The 24,486-nt window shown below is 41.2% G+C and overlaps 1 protein-coding gene across 5 annotated transcripts; it reads left to right on the forward strand.

Annotated features, from left to right (window-relative positions):
- The first annotated feature begins 8,093 nt into the window (after positions 1-8,093).
- On the forward strand, positions 8,094-20,443 carry Zfp952 (zinc finger protein 952). 5 transcript variants are annotated; one of them, XM_030249795.1, is made up of 7 exons: positions 8,094-8,244; positions 9,541-9,689; positions 11,261-11,402; positions 16,610-16,736; positions 16,944-17,004; positions 17,509-17,618; positions 17,744-20,443. In XM_030249795.1, the coding sequence occupies exons 6-7, from the start codon at positions 17,521-17,523 to the stop codon at positions 19,047-19,049; spliced, it is 1,404 nt and encodes a 467-aa protein (XP_030105655.1). In that variant the 5' UTR covers positions 8,094-8,244; positions 9,541-9,689; positions 11,261-11,402; positions 16,610-16,736; positions 16,944-17,004; positions 17,509-17,520; the 3' UTR covers positions 19,050-20,443. The 5 variants fall into 5 exon arrangements, with proteins under 5 accessions (XP_030105655.1, XP_030105653.1, XP_030105654.1 ...); XM_030249793.1 differs by lacking the exon at positions 17,509-17,618; XM_030249794.1 differs by lacking the exons at positions 9,541-9,689; positions 17,509-17,618.
- Positions 20,444-24,486: the final 4,043 nt, after the last annotated feature.

The following is a 24,486-nucleotide window of genomic DNA, read 5'->3' on the forward strand; positions in this document are numbered from 1 at the left end:
GTATTACCTGTTGACACAGCTATACCACTCCTGGGCATATACCCAAAAGATGCTTCAACATATAACAAGGACACATGCACCACTATGTTCATAGCAGCCTTATTTATAAGCCAGAAAGTGGAAAGAACCCAGATGCCCTTCAACAGAGGAATACAGAAAATGTGGTACATTTACACAATGGAGTACTAATCAGCTATTAAAAACGTCAAATTCATGAAATTCTTAAGTAAATGGATGGAACTAGAAAATATCCTGGGTGAGGTAACCCAATCACAAAAGAACACACAAAGGAGGGCCAGTCCCCTTTCCAGCCTGCATATCACCTTAGGCCATGTGGTGAAGTGGAATCTTCTAGTTTTTTGGGGAAATCAGTTATGTCAAATGATGTTTTGCTTGGGCACACGGGTGAAGAGACATTTTGATATAGCAAACACATGAAAGAACTTGAGGAAGGAGTATAAATATGACCCCACAGACAATGGGAGACAAACACTGAGCATGGGTTTGGTTTGCTCTGCCTCACAATTCTTTGCTAACAGCACTCATGTATTGGTTCACCTTACATAGCCTTGTTGAGCTCAACTTGTGGTTAATGCTGACATTGAGAGACACTCAAGAACTTCTTGTGAGGGTCCTGTGGCAGCTTAGCCTTGCCTCAGGTCTGTTGAGCCTTTTGGTTTCTTCAGGATTGAACTACAGCTGCTAGTTCATGCCTGGTGTCTGCCTACCTAGAGGACTGGACTGAAGCTGCTGTTTTACATGTGGTATTTGCCTGCCTTGAGGATTGGTCTGCAGTGGTTGAGTTGTATTTGGTGACAGTACTCAACTACTGCCAAAGAAAATCAAGCTCACCACCAAAGAACTATTACTGAACAGGTCCACTGCTCCTAATAACTTTTCCACTATCTCTGCTGGGTAGTAGGCTAGAGGAGAGTTGAACCTTTATTAAAAGTAGATTGCAAAAAAATGTATGCATGCAATGTGGAGTCCCATCTCTTGACGACTGGCAGACTTCCCACGCTACTGCCAGCCACTCTCTGTCCTGGTGTGGTCCTGTTGGGCTACTCTCTGCTCCATGGGGCTGACCTCCATGCACTGGTGGGCAATGGCTGACCTGTTTTTATCTCGTGGAGACTCTGACTCAGAATCCCAAAATCTCTCCACTCAGCTTGCTAGGTTCCCACTGGTCAGCCCCATGCTTCAAAGCCCCTGTGGCCTTTGTGATGCACATCAGTCAAACCCACACTTTGCTGCCATACCTTTCTCTCTGGAACCTAGGCGAGTCAAAGAAAAACACTACACAAACCAAGCTCAGAAACACCATATAAACTAAGCTCTCGTTGCAACAACTAAAACCTACTCTTATAAGCCTTTTAAGCTACAGATTTGCCATGATACCAGGGAAACTAGCAGCTACGTCTTACCCTTGTGCTACCTCCATTCCAAAAGTCCCTAACTCCTCCTCCTTTTCTTCCTCTGTCCAACCTGGAAGTCCCACCTACTTGCCCAGTGATTGGCTCCTTTATTCATTAAAAGGATTGGTTCACAAGAAGTCACCTGAATACGTGACTCACTCCTTGTCCACAACCTCTCCCAGGAGAGCAGAATTAGTATCAAACTATAAACAACACCAGGCTTATCCACAACGGGGGTGTTCATCACAAAATAAGGGATTATATTAAAGGTTGTAGCATTAGGAAAGTTGTGAACCACTGGTAGATAAAGAGGTGTATTGTCTAGCCTGATGACCTGAGTTCAATCCCAGGGACCCACATGGGGTGAGGTTAGAACAGACTTGCAAGTTTAATCAACTTGGGATGAAGTCCACTTGATCTTGGGGAATGATGTTTTTGATGTGTTCTTGTATTCGGTTTGCAAGAATTTTATTATTTTTGCATCAATGTTCGTAAGTAAAATTAGTCTGAAGTAATCTTTCTTTGTTGTGTCTTTGTGTGATTTAGGTGTCAGGGTGACTGTGGCTTCATAGAATGAATTTTAGGTAGTGTTCCTTCTGTTTCTAATTTGTGGAACCATTTGAGAGGTATTGGTATTGGCTTTTCTTTGAGAGTCTGGTAGAATTCTGCACTGAAACTATCTGGTCTTGGGTTTCTTTTGGTTGGGAGACTTTTAATGACTTCTTCTATTTCCTTAGGGCTTATAGGACTGTTTATATATTTTACTTGATCTTGATTTGACTTTGGTTAAGTGGTATCTGTCTAGAAAATCATCCATTTCATTTAGATTTTCCAATTTTGTGGAGTACAGGCTTTTGAAGTAAAGACTGATGATTTTTAAAAATTTCCTCAGTGTATGTTGTTATGTCTCCCTTTTCATTTCTGGTCTTGTTAATTTGGATACTGTCTCTGTGCCTTTAGTTAGGTGGGCTAAGGAATTGTCTATCTTGTCTATCAAGAACCAGCTCTTGGTTTTGTTGATTCTATGTATGGTTCTCTTTGTTTCTAATTGATCAATTTCAGCCCTGAGTTTGACTATTTCCTGCCATCTACTCCTTTGGGTGTGGTTGCTTCTTTTTGTCCTAGAGCTTCAGGTATGCTGTTAGGTTGGTAGTATTAGATCTCTCCAATTTCCTTATGAAGATACTTAGTGCTATGAATTTTCTTTTCCTCTTAGCACTGCTTTCATTTTGTCCCATATGTTTGGGTATGTTGTGCCTTCATTTTCATTAAATTCTAGAAAGGTCTAATTTTTTTCCTTGTGTCTTCCACGACCAAGTGATCATTGAGTAGAAAGTTGTTCAGTTTCCCTGAGTATGTGGACTTTTCTGTTGTTTCTCTTGTTGTCAAAGTCCTGCCTTAATCCATGTTGATCGGATAAGACACAAGGGGTTGTTTCAATCTTCTTGTATTTGTGGAGGCTTGCTTTGTACCAATTATATGGTCAATTTTTGGAGAAGGTTTTGTGTAGTGCTGAGATGAAGATATATACGGTGTGTGAAAGGTTCTGCAGTTATCTATTAGACCCATTTGGTTCATAACATCTGTCAGTTTCAGTGTTTTCTTTTTTAGTTTCTTTTTGATAAACCTGTCCACTGGTGAGAGTGAAGTGTTGAAGTCCCTCACTACTATTATTGTGTGTGGTTCAATGTGTGATTTGAGCTTTAGTAAAATATATATATCCTTGCATTAGTGGCATAGATGGCATAGATGTTCAGAATTGAGACTTCATCTTAGTAAATTTTTTTCTTTGATGAATATGAAGTGTTCTTCCCCATTCTCTTTTGGTTATGTTTGGTTGAAACTCTATTTTATTAGGTATTAGAATGGCTTGTTTCTTGTGTCCATTTGCTTGGAAACGCTTTTTCAGCCCTTTATTCTGAGGTAGCATCTGTCTTTGTTGTGGAGGTGTGTATCTTGTATGTAGCAGAATGATGACTTCTGTTTATATTTTCAGTCTGTTAGCCTGTGTCTTTTTATTGGGGAATTGAGTCTATTGACGTTGAGAGATATTTAAGACAGATGATTGTTAGTTCCTGCTATTTTTTTTTTTTTTTTTTTTTTTTTGCTGGAGGTGGTATTATGTGTGTATGATTCTATTCTTTTGGGTTTGTTGTGAGATGTTTAATTTTTTGTGTTTGCCTAGGTGTGGTTACTGTCCTTATGTTGGAATTTTCTTTCTAGTATCCTCTGTAGGGCTGCCTTAGTAGAAAGATATTGTGCAAATTTGGTTTTGTCATGGAATATTTTGATTTCTCAAACTATGGTGATTAAAAGTTTTGCTGGATATATTAGTCTGGGCTGGCATCTGTGGTCTGTGTTCTCTTAGGGTCTGCGAGACATCTGTCCAGGATCTTCTGGGTTTTAGAGTCTCTGAATTCCAATAGGCCTGCCTTTATATGTTTATTTTTATATTATATTACTTTTAATATTCTTTCTTTGTTCTGTACATTTAGTATTTTGATTATTATGTGGCAGGAGGAATTTCTTGCCTGACCCAATATATCTGGGGTTCTGGAAGCTTCTTGTCTGTTTGTAGCCATCTCTTTCTTTAGGTTAGGAAGGTTTCCTTCTATAATTTTGTCGAAGATACTTTCTAGCTATCTGAACTGGGAATCTTTACCGTCTTCTATTCTTATTATTCTTAGGTTTTGGTCTTTTCCTAGTGTCCCAAATTTTCTGGATGTTTTGAGTTAGAAACTTTTTACATTTGGCGATTTCTTTGACTGATGTATCAATTTCTTCTGTGGTATCTCCATGCCTGAGATTCTCTCTTCCGTCTCTTATACTCTGTTGATGATGCTTATGTCTGAAGCTCCTGTTCTCTTTCCTAGGTTTTTCATTTCCATTTTTAGGTCTTGGACTGTTTTATTCATTTCCTTGAGTTGTTTGATTGTATTTTCCTGTATTTCTTTAAGGGGTGTATTTGTTTACTCTTTAAGGCTTCTACCTGTTTGATTGTGTTTTCTTTTTCTTTAAGAGATTTATTTATTTATTTATTTATTCTTTAAAGGCCTCTATCATCTTTGTGAGGTGAGATTTAAGGACATGGTCTTGCTCTTCAGGTGTGTTAGGATATCCAGGGCTCCTGTAGTAGGAGAGCTGGGTTCTGAATATATTATTGTCTTCTGTTGATTATGTTCTTGCACTTGTCTTTCGCCATCTGGTTGTTTTTGGTGTTGGTTGGCCTGGATAAGCCTCTGGGACTGGTTGTCTCAGATAGTTGCAGGCCTTGCACATTCTTGATTGCAGGTGGTGATGTGGGGTGGAAGGTAGACAAAGTTCTCGCAGGGTGGGGCAGATCTAATGGGTGCTGGGCTTGCTGAAGTCTGGGTTGGGGGTGTTGGGGCGTGGGTGTCTCACCTGTGTGTCTCCTGTTAGCACAGCTCCCCTAGAGGCAGGTAAGTGGCATGCGGATCCTCGATTGTATGTGGAGGTGTGGGCTGGAAGGATTATAATTTTTTTATCAACTGAATAATATTGAATTGTGTAAACATATTACATTTTCATTATTAATTCATGAGTTATTTGACATCTGGGCTATTTCCAGTTTATGGCTATTATCAATACAACAGCAATGAGCAGGGATGAGCAATTATCTCTGTAGAAAATATAGAATCCTATGCATATATGTTCAAGAATGGCATAACTGGATATTGGGATAGATTGAGTCTCAGCTTCCTGAAAAAACTCAATGCTGATTTACATGGTGACTGCACAAGTTTGCATGCCTACCAGCAATGAATATATATTCCATTTCCCCACATCTTTGCTACCATGTGCTGACATTTGTTTTATTGATTGCCATTTTGCCATTTTGTAATATGTTTACACAATTCAATATTATTCAGTTGCCATTTTGACTGTGGCAAGATGAAGTCCTAAAGTGGTTTTAATTTGTATTTCTCTGAAGGCTAAGAATATTTCTTTTAGTTGTTTTGAGCCATTTGATTTTCATTTTATGAGACCACCCTGTGCAGTTCTGTATATTATTTTTAATTAAGTTATTTGTTTTCTTGATGTTCAGGGTTGGTTTTTTATTGTTGTTACTGTTTGTTTTTTAGTTCTTTATATAGTCTATACACATACCTTCTGATGGATGTATTTTTCCATTTTGTAGGCTGCTGCAATTTACCCCCCCCCCCAGGCCTTTAGGCCCCCCCCCAGGCCTTTAGGCCCCGCCCACCGACTTTAGGCCCCACCCACAGGCCTTTAGTAAGATAGTAAGTAGTAAGATAGAAGCTGTAATTAAACATCTCACAACCAAGAAAGGCTCAGGGCTGGATGGATGCAGTGAGAAATTCTACTATTCTTTCAAAGAAAAGCTAACAGTGGTACTCCCCAAATTACTCTACAAAATAGAAACTGAAGGAACATTTCCTAATATTTTTTGTGAAGCTACTGTTTCCCTGATAACAACACTGCACAAAGATCCGATTAAAAATTGCAGATCAATATCCCTTATGAATACAGATGCATTTTTTCAATAAGGTTTTGTAAGCTTAATTTAAAAATTCATCAAATAGATTGTTCACCATGATTGAGTTGGCTTCATCTCAGAGATGGTTTACAGATATGTAAACCCACAAAGGCATTCCAACACAAACAGACCGAAAGACAAAGCCCACATGATTACCTTATTAGGTGCACAAAAGGAGTTTGATACAATTCAAAACTCAATGATAAAATTTCTGGAGAGACGAGAGATTTAAGGGACATACCTCAATATGATCAAAGCAATTTACAGCAAGCACACAGTCAACATCATCCTAAACTTTTAGAAACTCAAAGCATTTCCACTAAAATCAGGCCTAACCTACGCAGTGGTAGCACATGCCTTTAATCCCAGCACTTGGGAGGCAGAGGCAGGCAGATCTCTGAGTTCGAGCCAGCCTGGTCTACAAAGTGAGTTCCATGACAGGCAAGGCTGCATATAAAAACCCTGTCTTGAAAAATCTAAACCAAAGGCAAAACCCATAACTTGAGTGTGGATGACACTTTCCCCCTTGTGACTATTAAGGCATTGGAAGGTCAGTCTCCTGGTAGAGAAAGTAGTGGAAGACATGGAGAGCTTCCAGAGTGAATGTTCGGTGTCTCTGGCTCATTATGACCTGTAAGGAGACAGTTGTCTGAGTCCAGTAGTCTTAAGGACAACTTCTCCATCTTACTGGTTGGGTCAAACTGAGTTCATGTTCCCAGGCCCAGGAACCAACTCTGATTCTGTTGTTTCACATGCTTCTTGCTTGTCTGATAACCAGTAAAGAATATATAAAAAAAAAAAAAAAAAAAGAAGTTGCCTGTTAAGGAAACTAAGGTACACACGCCATAAATCTATACACTGATTGCCTGTCATGACCTAACTGATTACATGCAGCTTGCCCACCCCTTTGCACCCTTATCATTTTGAGTTACAGGCCAAATGTCCAGGATTTCAAGGACATTGAAACTGGGTGGCCCCAGATAAGGCCCAGTCGCCAATGTGCATCACCTTCCTGACTGACTGCTCCCAGTCAGGGGCAGAGCCACAATGGAAACTCCTTTGTTCAACCCATTGTGTCAAAATATGAGTGGACGGGCTGGAGAGATGGCTCAGCGGTTAAGAGCACTGACTGCTCTTCTGAAGATCCTGAGTTCAATTCCCAGCAACCGCATGGTGGCTCACAACCATCCGTAAGGAGATCTGGCGCCCTCTTCTGGAATGTCTGAAGACAGCTACAATGTACTTACATGTAATAAATAAATCTTTAAAAAAAAATATGAGTGGACAATGCTACAGCCCACCCGGCTTCCCCCTGAACTTGTGGTTTCATCCTTTAATATGCTATACTATTTCCCTTCAGGTATGCAGTAGAGATCCCGAGCTGGCTACCTCTCTGTGTACTCAGAGAATAAAACTTTCATTTTAAGCTGCTGTCTTTGAAATCAATTTTCTTGGCTTCTCCCCGAACCTAACAGATCCACTGTGAAGCTCTTGGTCCAAAATCAGTGTTGATCTGGGAGGCTGAGACCATTTTACATTCCTGAATATAGAGGATTTCCTTGGGCAAAGAAACCTTTTTGGCTGACGTCCAAAGGCTGCTTTTCAGACCTGTTGAATCCTTTGTAGAAAACTTCGGGTGTGCAATTCCATTTTTCTCCAGACAATTTATAGTTGAATTCATTGTTGATATGTTTTAATTTTCTTGGCAGAAAACGGGTATATTGAAACACAAGGTTTGCGAAAGCTTTAGCTTAACCTCCCCAAATCTTGAGCTTGCATGTCAGGTCCTCTTTTTTTCCCTATGCCCCCAGATTGACATAGGGACTCTTCCTAAGGAAAAGTCTTGGGTTTTCTCCTTGGGGTACTGACACTAGAGGCTCCACTGTAAAGCTGTAGCATTAGTTCTTTAGGGGATAGGGTGTGTAGTTGGAAAACGCATGCACTAAGAATCCTGCTGAATGTTTCCTTAAATGCCACAAAACTTCAGGTTGCGCCAGGTTTGTTCTAGTGAAGAGCAAGCTAAAAGGGTCATGAGTGACAACTGTGATTTTAGCTGCAGCGGTACTCAGAAAGGCTGATTTCTTTTTAATTAAGCTCGTAGGAGGCAGGGGGAGTTATTCACCAATCAACGGCGCTGTTATTCCCCTGTCCAATAAGAAGCGCAGATAATCGAAGGGTTCCTCACTTGCTACCATCTTGAAGCCGGTGCAGCTGCGGGAAGAGTCGTGTCAACTCTTCTTCGGTTACTGTCACTTCTTCTAATTTCAGGCTCCTTGGAGAGGACACAGTATGCATCAAAAGCAGAGAATGGTGAGTGTGTCACGGGCTCCTGGCTTCGAGGATGGCAGATCTGTGACACTGCCAGGAGACCAGGGTCCAGTTCTGTCCCTTCACTACGAAACGGGTTTCATGCCAGTCCTTTCAGTGTGGGTCCATGCCTCGAACTTACACCTCTGCAGAATTTGCAGCGCTGGTAGATTGGTGATGCTGAACGCAAACTGCGTTTTGAACGACAGAGGGTGTGTGAGCGCTGTTGCGGGTCTTTCTGCCCTTGCACTTTCGTTTGCCCTGCTGTAGTTTTCCTCCGTGATCACGGTGTGTTTTTCTTTCGTTTTCTTTATTTTTTTCAGCTGTTGGGGGTCCCCCCAAAACAAAACACAAGCAGGCACAAGAGTCCAGCAAAGCAAGATCTTTATTTTAATTAAGCAGAAAAACCTGACCGGTCAGGGACAATAGCATAGACCCCGTCCCGGAAGGAAAATTGCACAGCATATTTCGGATGAGACCTCAGAGCAAAGGGGAGTGGAGTGAGTGGGCTGTAGCGTTGTCCAGCCGTATTTTGACATAAGGGGTTGGGCAAGGGAGTCGCCAATGTGATTTTGATGACTCCTGCGGCTTGTCACAGGAAAGGGGTAAAGGAATCATTGGTGATGAAGCCTCCCCTGGGCCACCTGGTTTCAAGGCTTTTTTCTCAGAATCTTGGTGGTCAGGCCTCATCCTGGACATTTGGTGAGTAACTCAAAATGATGAGGGGCAAAGGAGCTGGTTCCTGGGCCTGGGAACACGGACTCAGTTTGTTTCTGTCAGCAGGATAGTGAAGCTGTCCTTGAGATGCGTGGATTCAGACAACTGTCTCCTTACAGTAGGGCCAGTTGAACCCGAGGCTTTATTTATGTTAGGCAAAGGCTCCTTGTTGTGTAGAGGGCATTTTTCTCCATTGGAAATCTATTTCAACCTCGCTTTTGAGCTCTCTTTTGAATAATAATGCTGGTCAAAATAGTTAAAAGTGGAAATATGGAAAAATGGGGGGAAAGCCTGAGGGAAGGGATTCATGTAGCTGTAATTTGGTTTTCCTTGGTGGGTTTCTCCGAACAGAAAGAATTAGGAGAGTTCGTCAATTAGTCTTTAATTGGAATACAGTTCTTGGAAGAAATATTAAATCTTTGGTGTTTTTGCCTTCAACTACTTGTTCTATGTAGATAGTAATCTCTGACCATCAAGAAAGTCGGGGATGATCAGCCTGACACAAAGGCACCATTTATTTTTTTCCTTGAAATGGTTGAAACTGTTTTTGACTTTTCCTGCTGCCTGTGTATCTGCATGTAGAGTTCTCAGCTACCTCTCCAGCACTGTGTCTGCCTGCGTGCCACCATGCTGCCCACTCTAACAATGGACTAAAGCTCTGAAACTTCTTGCACGTGGCAGAGAGACACCGGCTACTTAAGAATGTTGCCGATCACTTCTCTGACTTTTGGGTAAGCCCAAGTTCAGAATGCTGCCTTGGAGGAAGTAATGAGACGGCTTATTCTGAGCTAAAAATGAGTGACATCTGCCCTGAAGCAACCCAAGTTTTTGTGGATAATGTGTCCCATCATTAAAGAGGTTCTACATACTTTTATAGCCAAACAAAGTCCTAAACTGAGATCCTTGACAAATGTCTTCCTGGGAGTTTAGATGGCAAAGCTCTGCAGAGCGAGAAGCTGTGCCTTATCCAGCTTTTATCTCAGATCATCCAGAGATCCGACGAGCAGTGCACGCACGAGATGCTTGCCTTCTATCAAGAGGGGGTGTTAGGTGACATCCAGAGTTTGAAAGCAAGTGGATATGCCTCGCTTGGCCTGCAATCCCAGACTTTAGGAGGCAGGGCTAGAAGATCAGGAGTTCAAGGTTATCTTCATCGACCCTAGGCTACTGAAGCCCCTCTCAAAAATCAAAACAACAACAACAAAAAAAATGTATTCTTAGTAAAAAACAACTTTGCTTCAAAGAAAACATTTTTTGAGTTTGAGTTTTGAGTGTAGTAACATTTTAAAAAATGATTCCTGTTAAGTGTGAATGATACTTTGTATTACCACCCGGCTAGGGTGTACTGTGAGGTCCAAGGACAATGCTCTGTGGTTATTTTTCTCCTTTCCACTTTGATGTCATTAGGCTTGCTTTGCAAATTCTCTTAAAAGTTGAGGCATCTGAGACCTCTCTCCTCTACTCCTTTTTTTTGGGGTCGGGGGTCGGGGATGTTGAGACAGGGTTTCTCTGAGTAGCTCTGGCTGACCTGGGACTTGTTCTGTAGACCAGGCTGGCATCAAACTTACAGAGATCTTCCTGCCTTTGCTTCCCAAGTGATGGTCTTAAAGACGTGCTACCTCTGCCTGGTTTTCTTGTGTGTGTGTTTTAAGAGAGGCAGGTTATTATGTATCAGTTTGTCTTAGAAGTAAGTATATAGTTGAAGGTGACCTTGAACTTCCGATATCCCTACCTCTACCTCTATCTACCTCTAAGGTGTGATTGCAGACTTGAGTCACATTCAGTTTTATTCAATGCTAGGGACGGAATTTAGGTTTTCTTCAATGGCTAGCAGGCACTGTAAGAGTTCAGCCTAATCCTCAGCTCTTGTGTATCATTTTTAAAAATTTGCATCAGGAAAGGTGAAATACTAAGTGACACAATTGTAAATTTAAATGTGGAGAGTGTGTGTGTGTGTGCCAATCAAAATGCAGTGAAATAGTATTAGCATATAATACCCATTTCTTCAACGGGAGAAAGGAATATGAATGTGTATGTGTGTGTGTGTGTGTATGAAAAATGACTCTAAATGGATGGAGGGAGGAGGGAGGGATAGTATAGTTTGAAGATTTTTCAGAAGGAAAGTATTTCCAAGGACTGATCGCACTGAAGCAGGAATAAAATCCAGTGGGGGAACTCAGTAAATCCTGAGGCTCTTTAACTAGCACCTAGGATGCTTCTAATAGAATTGTGTCAATTCTAAAGGGCTTAGATAGGCTTTCTTTAGGATGTGTTGCAAATAGCACAGAAAATCTCTTTCCAGGACTGGAGAGATGGCTCAGTGGTTAAGAGCACTGACTGTTCTTCCAAAGATCCTGAGTTCAAATCCCAGCAACCACATGGTGGCTTACAACTTGTAATGAGATCTGATGCCCTCTTCTGGTGCGTCTGAAGACAGCTACAGGGTATGTACATATAATAAATAAATCTTTTCTTTAAAAAAGCCAAAAAATCCTCTTTGCTGTTTTTTTAATATGCAGTGGACATCTCGTGGTTATGGCTACTCTCTCCATCATCTTGAGGTCTCCATTTCTACTTGGACTTCATCTTTACTGTGTCCCATGTTTGTCCTTGATGGCTCTCTGGATCTATGGTGCTAGATTCCTCAGTCTTGCGTTCTTCATGCTTCCACCCCCAAGTGGTGCTAGCACCACTTAGATGACTCAGTTGTAACTACGTCTTTCATCTCTGGATGGGACCTGACCCACTTGGACCACAGTAGTATCAGCTTCTGTGTGGCAACCCCATGGAAACATACTCTTCCCCAGAGAACCCGCTTGGCTGGAGTCTCAGTTCAGGGTTTTTTTCTTTCACATGAATTTGTATCTTTACACTTTGGAATATTTGATGGGTAGGCTCGTACCTTCATGTAACTATTGTTCCTACTGTTGGCCAGAGCGTGGAAGCCAAGGAAATCTTTTCCTCCCCAAGTTGATTTTTTGGGGGGTCAGTTCTTTATTACAGCAATGGAAAACAAACTAGGACTGATAGGGATGTATGCACGGCCCAAGGCAAGGAGAGCCCCAGGTGTATGGTGGTTGTCATCGTCATCCTCCTCTCCCTCCTCCTCTTCCCCTCTCCTCCTCCACCTCTTCCTCCTCCATTTTTTTCTGAGACAAGGTCTTACTGTGTAGCTCTGGCTGTCCTGGAACTCACTATGTAGAAAAGACTGGCTTTGAACTCATAGAGCTCTACCTACCTCTGCCTTCCAGGTGCTGGGATTAAAGGACTATGTCAACATATTTTTGTTTTTATATTTGATTTTGGTGGTGGTGGTGGTGGTGGTGGTGATGTGTGTGTGAGTGATATCTAGTATTATTTTAGAAGGATGTCATGGATTAAAAAAATATGTACATCTTAGATTTTGGAAAACTAATGAGTGTCTTTGACTATGAAAAACAAGAGCGGGGGCTGGTGAGATGGCTCAGTGGGTAAGAGCACCCGACTGCTCTTCTGAAGGTCCAGAGTTCAAATCCCAGCAACCACATGGTGGCTCACAACCATCTGACTCCCTCTTCTGGTGTGTCTGAAGACAGCTACAGTGTACTTACATATAATAATAAATAAATCTTAAAAAAAAAAAGAAAACCAAGAGCTTTACTCTCTTTAAAATTTTTATTATTTTAAAAAAATTTTTTTATTTTTGTTTTTTTTTGTGCATTGGTGTTTTGCCTACATGTCTGTCTGTGTGAGAATATCAGATCTTGGAACTGGAGTTATAGACAGTTGTTAACTGACATGTGGGTGTTGAGAATTGAGCCCGGATCTAAAGGACTGACGATCATAGACACAGAATATTGAGTAATTGGCCAAATTTTGAAAGTAGATTAAAATATTTGTGATTCAGCAGAAATATAGGAACATTTCTTTGTAACGGAATTCTTCCTATTCTTCTGGTAGTGGTTAGCCAGCATGTGGACTGTCTGAGTGAAAAGTATAAATATGTAAACTGAGCATTTGGATGAAGTTCGATCATGAAGTCTTGGCTCACTTAGTTAAAGGATCAAACAAAAATCCTTGTTCTTTGAGCCAGTTTTGGGGAAATTGTTACTAAGTGCAGACATTTAGTGCAAGAAGGTATTTAAGAAAACTTTACTGTTGTAAACTGAGTCAGGCATCCGTTTTTAACCTAGGAATACTGAAAACATCAGGTAGGAAGGGGGACAGCACAACAGAGAAGTCAGAGTAGGTCTCAGATATTGTCTGATTGACATGCAGCTTTCGGACTGATGAAACATTAGTGTAGGATGGTAAGGTATTTCCCTTAGAGACACAGATGACCACTCAGGAATGGATCATCCACAGTATCAAGTCTGAATTTGGAGTTCCCTTCTTTTTAGGCTCCCCTGATTCCTTGCTAAATGGAGGAGTCTTGGTAGAGTACCCTGATGGCCTGAACATAGGGAATCTCACCGTTTTCCTTGTCTTCTACAGAAAAGATCTAGGGAAAATATAATATTGTAGTTTGAGGCTGCTACTTTGGTAGTATGTCTTCGTGGGCCCCAGTTTGTGCTGGGTCTAGGCAGTGTTAAAATAAAATATGACACCTTTGTCTGGGTCAGACTTTTGCTAGTGATTACCAGCACACTGAGGCTTTGGGCAGGTGGAGGAAATTTGGTACCACAGACAAGGTGTTTCCCATGGTAACCTGTAACAGGAAGGAGGAAATGGAGAACACTGACAGCTTCCTCTGAAATGGGTGATTTCCCCTCAAAGAGGGAAGATCAGAATAGAGATTCTGGGACATTCCCCATGTAGTCTCTGCTTTGGATGCTGAGCATCTTCAGGTGTCATGCCTGGAATAAATGCCGTACTTGTTTTGTGATATTTCCATATCTCTTTGTGAGTTCCTCCATGATCTGTCCTTTTGTGACTGCAGTGTTCCTCTTGCAGACAGTGGCTTTTGCCCAAGCTCCCGGTGAAGCACATAATCCCACAACAGATGTATCGTGAAAGGCGCTGTCTCATGGATTGGGTCATTGCCTGAATGAGAGTTGGTGGAAAGGTTATATCCATGGTTAGGAGTATAGGCTTATAGTCATTGTAACTATAGGGTAGGGGCTAGAGGGAGGTGGCTCAGGGGTTAAGAGGTCATTTTGGAGAGGACCCAAGTTCTATTCCTAGCACCTACAACCCTCTGTAACTCCAGTAGCAGGGCATCAGATGACCTCTCCTGACCTCTAGACACTATATTCATGTGTACATATTCACATAGACACAGACATATCATCTGTACACAATTAAAAGTAAAGTAAACTCTAAAAAGGGGGGGGGGTCCTGGTAGGCAAGGCTGCCCACCTAGTAAGTCAGTAAAATGCTTTGCTCCTAGAATGCTTTTTCCCTCAGGGTTTCAGTAGGAAGTCAGAGAATGGAGATTTACAAGATGTTTATTTTTCACTAATCAAGTGGTAGAATATGCTGGCTTATGATACAGAAAAGACAGAAAATCTGAGCCCTTGACTCTAGAGAATGTATTAGCCGTGGTAGCCTTTTAGTAGGAGATATCCTGATGGCCCGTAATTCTTAGAGCCTCCACTCTGAGAAAGACAAACAGCTTTAAAGGTACAAGCAAAGCTTGGTAGGGAAAGGAAAAGTCAAGGGACATGGGGTGGCTTGGTAGGAATGGCCTCCATAGACTCGTGTGGAGTGGCACTGATAGGAGGTGTGGTCTTGTTGGAAGAAGTGTGTCGCTGTGGGGGTACGCTTTGAGGTCATATATGCTAAAGCTATGTCCAGTGTGGTACACAACCTCTCCTTGCTGCCATGATGATACTGGACTAAACATCTGAAACTGTAAGCCTGCATCAATGAAATGCTGTCCTTTCTAAGAGTTGCCCTGCTCCTGATGTCTCTTCACAGCGATGGAAACCCCTAACTAAGACAGAAAGGAAAGGATCCAAGAATCCCCAGACAGGGGCTTGCTTCCTGGAGGCTGGGGCTTAGGAGAGCAGTCTTGTCTTTTGTCTTGCTTAGGGTTCTTATTGGGTTGCCTCTGTGAAATCACAGCACAAGATTATAGATGTTTTCATGTTTTACTTATAGGATACTTTATAATCTAAACAGATGTGAAACTTCAAAAAAAGCAAAGCTGGAAAGAATTTTTGTTTTTTGAGACAGGGTTTCTCTGTGCAGCCCTGGCTGTCCTGGAACTCACTCTGTAGATCAGGCTGGCCCTGAACTCACAGAGATCCCCTGCCTCTGCCTCTTCTGTCCTGGAATTAAAGGTCTGGGCCACCATGCCTGGACCCGGAATAACTCTTAAAATTCAATCAGTTGTAGGGACAGGTCTGCTCCTAAAAGCAGAAATAATTTCAGAGAATCTAGAGAAGCTGCATTTTAATTATGGGATGGCAAAATGTAGCAGAATCCCTTCAGATGAACAAATATACAATTAAAGGAAACATGGAAAGGAGCGAGAGTGAGAGATTTTTTTTTTAATGAATTCAAAGTGACTGGAAACAGTTTTGCAGCTCCACAGAGCAGAGACTACCCTAAGGGGAGGAGTGGCAATGTTTCTTTCTTCGTGTTTGAACAGAGACAGCTGTTGCTCTCCTTTTCTCCCCGTCTTTCAGTGCTCTCTGGCAGGTGAAGCAGCTGGCAGCGCACATCTGCCCTCAGCCGTTCTGTTCTTTATTTAGGGCAGGGAGGCCTTAGCTCGATGACTTCTTATCTTTTTCATTATGAGCTTATTAGCCTTTGATGGTTGAGCTGTCTCTTCAGCCGTTGGTGACTCTTTTTGACCAAATTGATTAGTTCGATCATCCATTTGTAACAATAGTCTGATATGGAATATACTGATTGAATACTCAAGGGTCCAAATTATCGTTTGAGGCCTCTTTTAAGTATGCAGTTGAAAAGAAGTTTAGTTGTTAAGGTGTGTATCATTTACAGATTTCTTTTTGTTTTGATGCTAGTCCAGTTATGATAAATATAAAGTAATAGAGGTAACCCTAGAGATTTATTTTATAAACATAATTTGCTTATTGTGCATGTACCCAAAATCATTTTATGACCCTGAAGCCTTTAAGGATTTATTTGAATAGAAATGTGGTAATAGGGGAGTGTTATAACTTCATAAAGCAGGAATGTGTGTTTCCTGATGAGTGTTGGGGTTGATAGGTATATTGTTCACAGAGGGCTAATTGCATAGCCTAAGTCAGTGGAATCTCATTTGGCTAATACAGTCCCTGTGTGGGCATGCCTCACTGTTGGCTCAGTGCTCAGTGCTAACCATGGCCGCTTTGTTATCTGGACCCTTCTCGTCCCAAATTTTAAGCTTGTTCACACTCAATTTTCTGTGTCAAATTATCTCATTTTCTTTAAATTTAACTTCATTCAAGTTTCAGGCTCTGGGCAGAATGAAGCCAAATTTTAGTTAAAATAAATCACAAACAGCCTTTCTCCTGGATTCTTGTTCCACTTTGAAACCTTGTGAGCAGGCCTTGACAATTTCTGTTTCTTTCAGCATTCTCACATTCTAAGCTCCTGTCAAAGTGGCCAGTTCGTGTCTGCTTTTACTTGCAAGTATTCCTAACACCTTATCTTCTGTGTGGCTCTAGATCCTGTCAAACGGGCAGTTAGTTTTGACTTGCTATCGTGTGGGCTCTTGCAGGAGCCTGTGACCTTTGAGGATGTGGCTGTGAACTTCAGCCTAGGAGAGTGGGCTCTGCTGGATTCCAGTCAAAAGAAGCTCTACAGAGATGTGATGACGGAGACCTTTATGAATCTGATCTCCATAGGTAAAAAAAATAAAATACACTATGAGTTCTTTACTTATTCAGTTAGAGAACAGCTGCTTCTTGTTCATTTGTATGGTTGCTGGAAGGGAGCTTGATGGTGACCATAATATTCCTGGTCATATTGCACAGTAACAAAATGTAGACGTTAGTAAGTTTTTGTGTGACACTGAATGAAATCATAACGATTTCTTTGGTTTTGCTTTTTAGGGAAAACAGAGGAAAAAGAAAATATTGAAGACAACTACCAAAATCTCAGGAAAAATGTGAGGTAATGCCCAGAGAGACAGGAATTTATTACAAATATTTACAAGTGATAGGAAATCTGAGAACCAAGCCAATGGTTCAGTACATCTCGATGCAATTGATTTAATCTCAACAATTCTTTCCAAGCGCACTGAGCTGGAATATTCAGAATAGAGTATGACAACTCTGTAGTGTATGAATATTGCCAAAATGTAACATTATTAACCTGGGTATGATCGGTTTTAATGTTTCATTGTGCCTAAATTGTACAGAAAATTATTTAGTGTATTTTATCAAGTTACCTTTCAGCTTTGGATATAAGGTGTGTGCAGTTAAATGAATTTCAGGTTTAGATTAAAGCCTAGTATCGATAAATCATGTAAAGGATTCATTTTAAAACCCATAATGCTTGATGCACACCATTTTCCAATGAATATTCAACTTCATTAACTGTGGTACACATAGTAGGTGTGAAATGCCTAAAATCAGTAATATTTAAGAACTTTGTATGTTTGTCTGCTCTCTTCAGGACCTGGGTTGAATGTTCAGTTGGCTCATTTATATTTACAAATTCTCACAGAAGCAAAATCAGTCGTGCCGTTCGTCCTCCCTCCTCCAGGTTCTTTGTCTATGGCCCAGGTAGACTTGACACTTGCTGTTCTCCTCCTGCTGCCCCAGAATCAGAACGGGGGCCCGGCATCTAGCCTTCAGCACTTCTCTTAGTGACTGTATAAGTATAGTTATGCTTTTCTCCATTTTTGCAGAACTCTGGTGGCTGAGAGGAGTTGTGACTACGGAGATGTCAGTCAGTGTGGAGAAACCCGGCAACGGATTCCAGAGTGTATCATTCGTAGAGACACGCCTCCTGAAATATCAGTGTGTAAAAACAGTGTGCTTGCTAGAGACATCCTTGTTCATTCCCTCTCAGAAGTGCACCTCAGATGTGAAACTGCAGAGAAACCCTGTGGGTCTCAGGAATATGTGAAGTGTTGCAAAGAGTCTACTTCTTCTGAGTCCTTTCAGACAAAGCAAAGTCCTCCTCGAGAGACACCCTATCAAAATAAGCAATCTAATGAAGCCTATAGGAGTCTTAATTCTGACCGGTATTGTGAGCAAATTCACACTGGAGATAAACTCCGTGAATGGAAGCAAGTTGAGAAAGCCTTCTGGAGGTACAGTTACGGTCAAATATATGAGAGAATCACCATTGGAGAGGAACCATTTGTGTGTAAGCAGTATGGTGAAGCCTTGGTTAATTCTAGTCATCTTATTAAACATGAAGTAATTAGCCCTGAAGAAAAATGTTACACATGTAAGCAGTGTGGGAAGGCATTCAGATATTCCTCATCCCTTCAGAACCATGAAAGAATCCATAGCGGGGAGAGGCCATATGTATGTAAGCAATGTGGAAAAACCTTCATTCGTTCCTATGACCTTCTTATCCATGAAAGAATTCACAGTGGAGAAAAACCTTACACGTGTGAGCATTGTGGAAAATCTTTCACCCATTATAGCGGCTGGTACAGTCATGAAAGGATTCACACTAGAGAGAAACCCTATGTGTGCACACAGTGTGGGAAAGCCTTTTCATGCTCTACATCGTTCCGGAGGCATGAAAGAATTCACACTGGAGAGAAACCTTACTCCTGTAAGCACTGTGGGAAAGCCTTCACCCATTCCAGTGCTCGTTACATTCATGAGCGAATTCACACCGGAGAGAAACCCTACGTTTGTAAGCACTGTGGAAAAGCATTCCTCCGTGCCAGTCATCTCAACAACCATGAGAGAATTCACACTGGAGAGAAACCCTATATTTGTAAGCATTGTGGGAAAGCCTTCATCCAGCGCGATGCTTGTTATAATCACGAAAGAATTCACACTGGAGAGAAACCATATGTATGTAAGGAATGTGGAAAAGCATTTAGGATTTCCACATCCCTTCGTGACCATGAGAGAATTCACACTGGAGAAAAACCTTACATATGTAATTATTGTGGGAAAGCATTTAGGGTCTCCACATGCCTTCACAAACATGAACGAGCTCATGCTGAAAAGAAACCCAGTGGGTAGAACTGAAGCCCATATAGATCTTTGATCAACTGTCAGGAAAAGTGTATGCAGGGTCAGTCAGATGGCTCAGGGATAAAAGCACTTGCCCTAAGCTTGGTAGCCATAGTTGGAACCTCAGAACCCATGTGAAGAGAGAGAACTGAATTTCCAAGGTTTGCCTCTGACTTGTACATATGTGCTGTCATTTGCATGCATACCCTCACATAGATGTATAAAGAAATAGGATAATTTAAAATACCTTTTTAAATTTTGTTTTGTTTTGAGACAGGGTTTCACTGTGCAGCCCCTTGGTTGTCCTGCAACTCACTCTGCAGACCAGGCTGGCCTTAAACTCAGAGGTCCCCCTGCCTCTGCCTTCCGAGTGTTGAGATTAAAAGTGTGCACGTCCCTGCTGCCTAGCTTTAAGATCATTTTAATGTTGCTTTTGATTTGTAGTTATTTGTAGTTATGTGTGGGTATGTGCATGTGAGGGCTGGAGCACACAGCAGTCAGAGGCATCACATTCCCCAGGAGCTGGAGTTACAGGAGCCGGTGAGGTGTCCCATGTGACGGCTGGAAATCCAGCTTGGGTCCTCCGGAGAGCAGTATATTCTGAGCCATCTTTCTAGTCTCATAGGTGTAATTAAAGACAAATTGGGAAAGAAATAGCTGGAATAGACCTTAAGATGTGTAAATTTGGACACATATGAAATGTGATGTTGGATAAAAACGAGTTCCATCAAATGTGCTAAGGCACTTTTTTTTGGAAATTATATTTAATATAAATTATGAACACAGTTCATGAACATTACATAGGTGTGTGTGCATGGTGTCCACATGCCAGTGTGCATGTGGAATTGGACAGCTTTCAGAGGTCTGGTCTGTTCTTTTCTCTCTGTAGGCCCTAAGAAGGAACTCAGGCTGCTTTTGAAACAGGCGCCTTACCCTGCTGGGCAGTCTTGCTGTCCCTGCCTCATGCCATTTACTCATTGGAGAAGGAGATGCTAGAAAATTGCAAAATTGAATACAGTGGATTTGCACACACCTGGGAGGGTTAAGAACTCATTCCAACCAATAAAAAAAAATTCAGCATTAAAAATAATGTAAGTTGTATGTTGTCTCAAATAAGGTGAAAGGGAATTCTCTCCTGTGTGTTGTAAAAGCAAGAAAACTGAGCACTCCAAATAAATGCTTCCCTTTGAAAGTCTGATTTTGTGGAATTTGTGCATTTTGCCTATCATTTCTGCTGTTTGGAAAAACCAAGGTTAGAAAATCCTATCTCAATGACAGTAGCAGCAGTATACACTACATGTATTGAAGTCATGTTTTTTAGTTTGATAAATCAATTTTTTGTACTGAAATAAGTTCTCACAATGTAGACTAGGCTGGATGATATTAAAGGTGTGTGCTACTGAGTTATGGTGATCGGTCTTATTTCAATGGGCATTTTCTGAAAACCAAGTGTGTTTCCCATTTCATGTGAAACTGCTTCATGAAACTTAAGTGAATTGTAAGATTCCGGTAGACTTAATTCATATGTAGTTTTTGCATAATTGTGGGTCATTTGAAGTTGAAAATAGGCTGCTTATTAACTGTTAATGTTTTCAGTTGTCCTTACACAGTAGGTTATACTTTTCTTACTATTCTTAATTTATTGGCAGTTTCCTTAAATTTTAGGTACTCTTGGAATTTCTAATAGAAAAATTTCTTACACAGATTTTGTATTTTGTACCTTAAAATATATTTTCTTCAAGCAAGATGTTTTGGGGTAAAATTGGCTTAGTGAGTAAAGGACTATCCCACGGAGCCTGAGGATCCGAGTCTGATTGCCAGAGCCCACGGGACAACCGTGTGCTCATTGGCTTGGAGAAATTCTCATTGATCCGTACATGTGCAGCTCAGAGTTTGCACCACCTTTGAACAGGGCGATCAGGAATCTGTAGAAAGACCCAATAAATACACGGAGTGTGGGAAATGGTTCCTTGCATTCTAATGTTTTTAGAGCTACAAAACAACTTTACACGGGAGAGAAAGCCTAGGAAAGTAAGACACATGATGGAAGCCAGTATGAAGGTCATGAAATGTCTTACGCTTAGAAACACATGAACATCTCAGGGTTGTGTTGATTTGCATTTCCCTGATGATTAAGGATGTTGAACATTTTTTCAGGTGCTTCTCAGCCATTTGGTATTCCTCAGGTGAGAATTCTTTGTTTAGCTCTGTGCCCCATTTTTTTAATGGGGTTATTTGATTTTCTGGAGTCCAGCTTCTTGAGTTCTTTATACATATTGGATATTAGTCCCCTATCTGATGTAGGATTAGTAAAAATCCCTTCCCACTCTGTTGGTGGCCTTTTTGTCTTATTGACAATGTCTTTTGCCTTACAGAAGCTTTGAAATTTTATGAGGTCCCATTTGTCAATTCTCAATCTTACAGCACAAGCCATTGCTGTTCTGTTCAGGAATTTTTCCCCTGTGCCCATATCTTCGAGGCTTTTCCCCACTTTCTCCTCTGTTAATTTCAGTGTCTCTGGTTTTATGTGGAGTTCCTTGATCCACTTAGACTTGAACTTTGTCCAAGGGGATAAGAATGGATCAATTCACATTCTTCTACATGATAACCACTAGTTGTGCCAGCACTATTTGTTGAAAATGCTGTCTTTTTCCCACTGAATGGTTTTAGCTCCCTTGTCAAAGATCAAGTGACCATAGGTGTGTGGGTTCATTTCTGGGTCTTCAATTCTATTCCATTGATCTACCTGTCTGTCACTGTACCAGTACCATGCAGTTTTTATCACAATTGCTCTGTAGTACAGCTTGAGGTCAGGCATGGTGATTCCCCCAGAGGTTCTTTTATTGTTGAGAATAGTTTTTGCTATCGTAGGCTTTTTGTTATTCCAGATGAATTTGCAAATTGCCCTTTCTAACTCTGAAGAATTGAGTTGGAATTTTGATGGGGATTGCACTGAATCTGTAGATTGCTTTTGGCAAGATGGCCATTTTTACTATATCAATCCTGACAATCCATGAGCATGGGAGATCTTTCCACCTCACACCAGTCAGAATGGCTAAGATCAAAAATTCAGATGACAGCAGTTGCTGGCGAGGATGTGGAGAAAGAGGAACACTCCTCCATTGTTGGTGGGATTCCAAGCTTGTACAACCATTCTGAAAATCAGTCTGGCAGTTCCTCAGAAAACTGGATATGGTACTACAGGAGGATCCAGCAATACCTCTCCTGGGCATATACCCAGAAGATGTTCCAACTGGTAATAAGGACACATGCTCCACTATGTTCATAGCAGCCTTATTTATAATAGCCAGAAGCTGGAAAGAACCCAAATGTCCCTCAACAGAGGAATAGATACAGAAAATGTGGTACATTTACACAATGGAGTACTACTCAGCTATTAAAAACATGAATTTATGAAATTCATAGGCAAATGGATGGCTCTGGAGGATTTCAACCTGAGTGAGGTAACTCAATCACAAAAGAACACACATGATATGCACTCACTGATAAGTGGATATTAGCCCAGAAACTTAGAATACTCAAGATACAATTTGCAAAACACATAAAACTCTAGAATAAGGAAGACCAAAGTGTGGATACTTCGTCCCTCCTTAGAATGGGGAACAAAATACCCATGTAAGGAGTTACAGAGACAAAGTTTGGAGCCGAGACAGAAGAAAGGGCCATGCAGAGACTGCCCTATCCGGGGATCCATACCATAATCAACCACCAAACACAGACACTATTGCATATGTCAGCAAAATATGACCTGATATAGCTGTCTCTTGTGAGGCTATGCCAGTGCCTGGCAAATACAGAAGTGGATGCTCACAGTCATCTATTGGATGGAACACAGGGCCCCCAATGGAGTAGCTAGAGAAATTACCCAAGGAGCTGAAGGGGTCTGTAACTCTATAGGAGGAACAGAAATATGAACTAACCAGTAGCCCCTGAGCTCGTGTCTCTAGCTGCATATGTAGCAGAAGATGGCCTAATTGGCCATCATTGGGAGGAGAGGCCCTTGGTCTTGCAAAGATTATGTGCTCCAATACAGGGGAATGCCAGGGCCAGGAAGTGGGAGTGGGTTGGTTGGAGAGCAGGGCTTGGGGAGGGTATAAGGGACTTTCGGGATAGCATTTGAATTTTAAATGAAGAAAATGTCTAATAAAAATTGTTTAAATAAAAAAAGAAAAACATGAACATAAGCAATGTGGGGAAGCATTCAGGTGCTGCAGTTACATTCATATTCGTGAAAGAAATGGAATGCTCTAGGGAATCATTTCTGTGTAAACAGTGGGATCGGCTCGTCTCATTACAGCTCTCAAGAGAATCAAAGGATCCACCCCAAACGAAACTACCGTCCCTAAACAATTCAGGAAAGTCTGTTCCTTCTAGTTTCCTTCACAAATTTGCAGTCTCACTCTGGAGAGACTCTATAGATGTATTTTAAAAATACTCTTTTGAGCCAGGTGGTGGCAGCACATGCCTTTCGTCGTAGTTCACAGGAGGTAAAGGCAGGTGGATCTCTGAGTTCGAGGCCAGCGTTATCTATAAAGTGAGTGCCAGGACAGCCAGGGCTCCACAGAGAAACCCTGTCTCGAAAAACCAAACTCCAAAAATTCTCTTTTACTTACCTACACATACATGGAAGTGAGTTATTGGAAAACCTTATGTATTTAAACAGTATGTGGCGGTTGTATCAAGCTACTTAGCAGGTGGGAGGAGAGCCTGGTGCATCTCTGATCCTAGGCCAGCCCAGTCTACATAGTTTCAGACTAGCAAGGGCTCCCCTATCTAAACCAAACCGAACCAAAAAACGGTATATGACAGCCTTTCCTCATTACATTTTCCTTAAAACTCATGAATAAAAATACATACTGGAGAAAAGGTCTATATTTGTTAGAACTGTGTAAACCTTCATATACATAATAAAGAACTAGAAAGAAGGCTTCTATACATCAGCAAGTAGTGTGGAATGTCTTCGGGTCATGTTCACAGTACAAGACTCGCCAGAGAAATCCTATAAACATAATATCTAAAAACATTACTTCCATTTACCTTCACAGGTGTGAGTGGGATGACACTGGAGCGAAATTGCATAGTGTATACATGTATATGGGAAACTATCTCAAGTCACTATCACACATAAGAGAGACATTCTATCCAATCACCTTCAAATACACAGATATTTCCCCTAAGACTGGAGAGAAAAAAAAATCATGTATTTAAGCCATAAGGGCAAGCCTTGAGTGACTGTAATTCTAATTGCTAACATGAAAATACACTGGAGGATAAATTTAGATGCACAAAATGTACAGATCTCAACATACTGCAGTATTTTTGAGCTCATGAAACATTCATAGTAGGTATATTTTTATGAGTGTAAAGCATGTCAAATTGCTGTGGTCAGCTTGCTTTCATTCACAAATATGAAGGATAATGTGAA

Source organism: Mus musculus, chromosome 17, assembly GCF_000001635.26.
Source record: "Mus musculus strain C57BL/6J chromosome 17, GRCm38.p6 C57BL/6J".
In the NCBI taxonomy this organism is placed as follows: domain Eukaryota; kingdom Metazoa; phylum Chordata; class Mammalia; order Rodentia; family Muridae; genus Mus; species Mus musculus.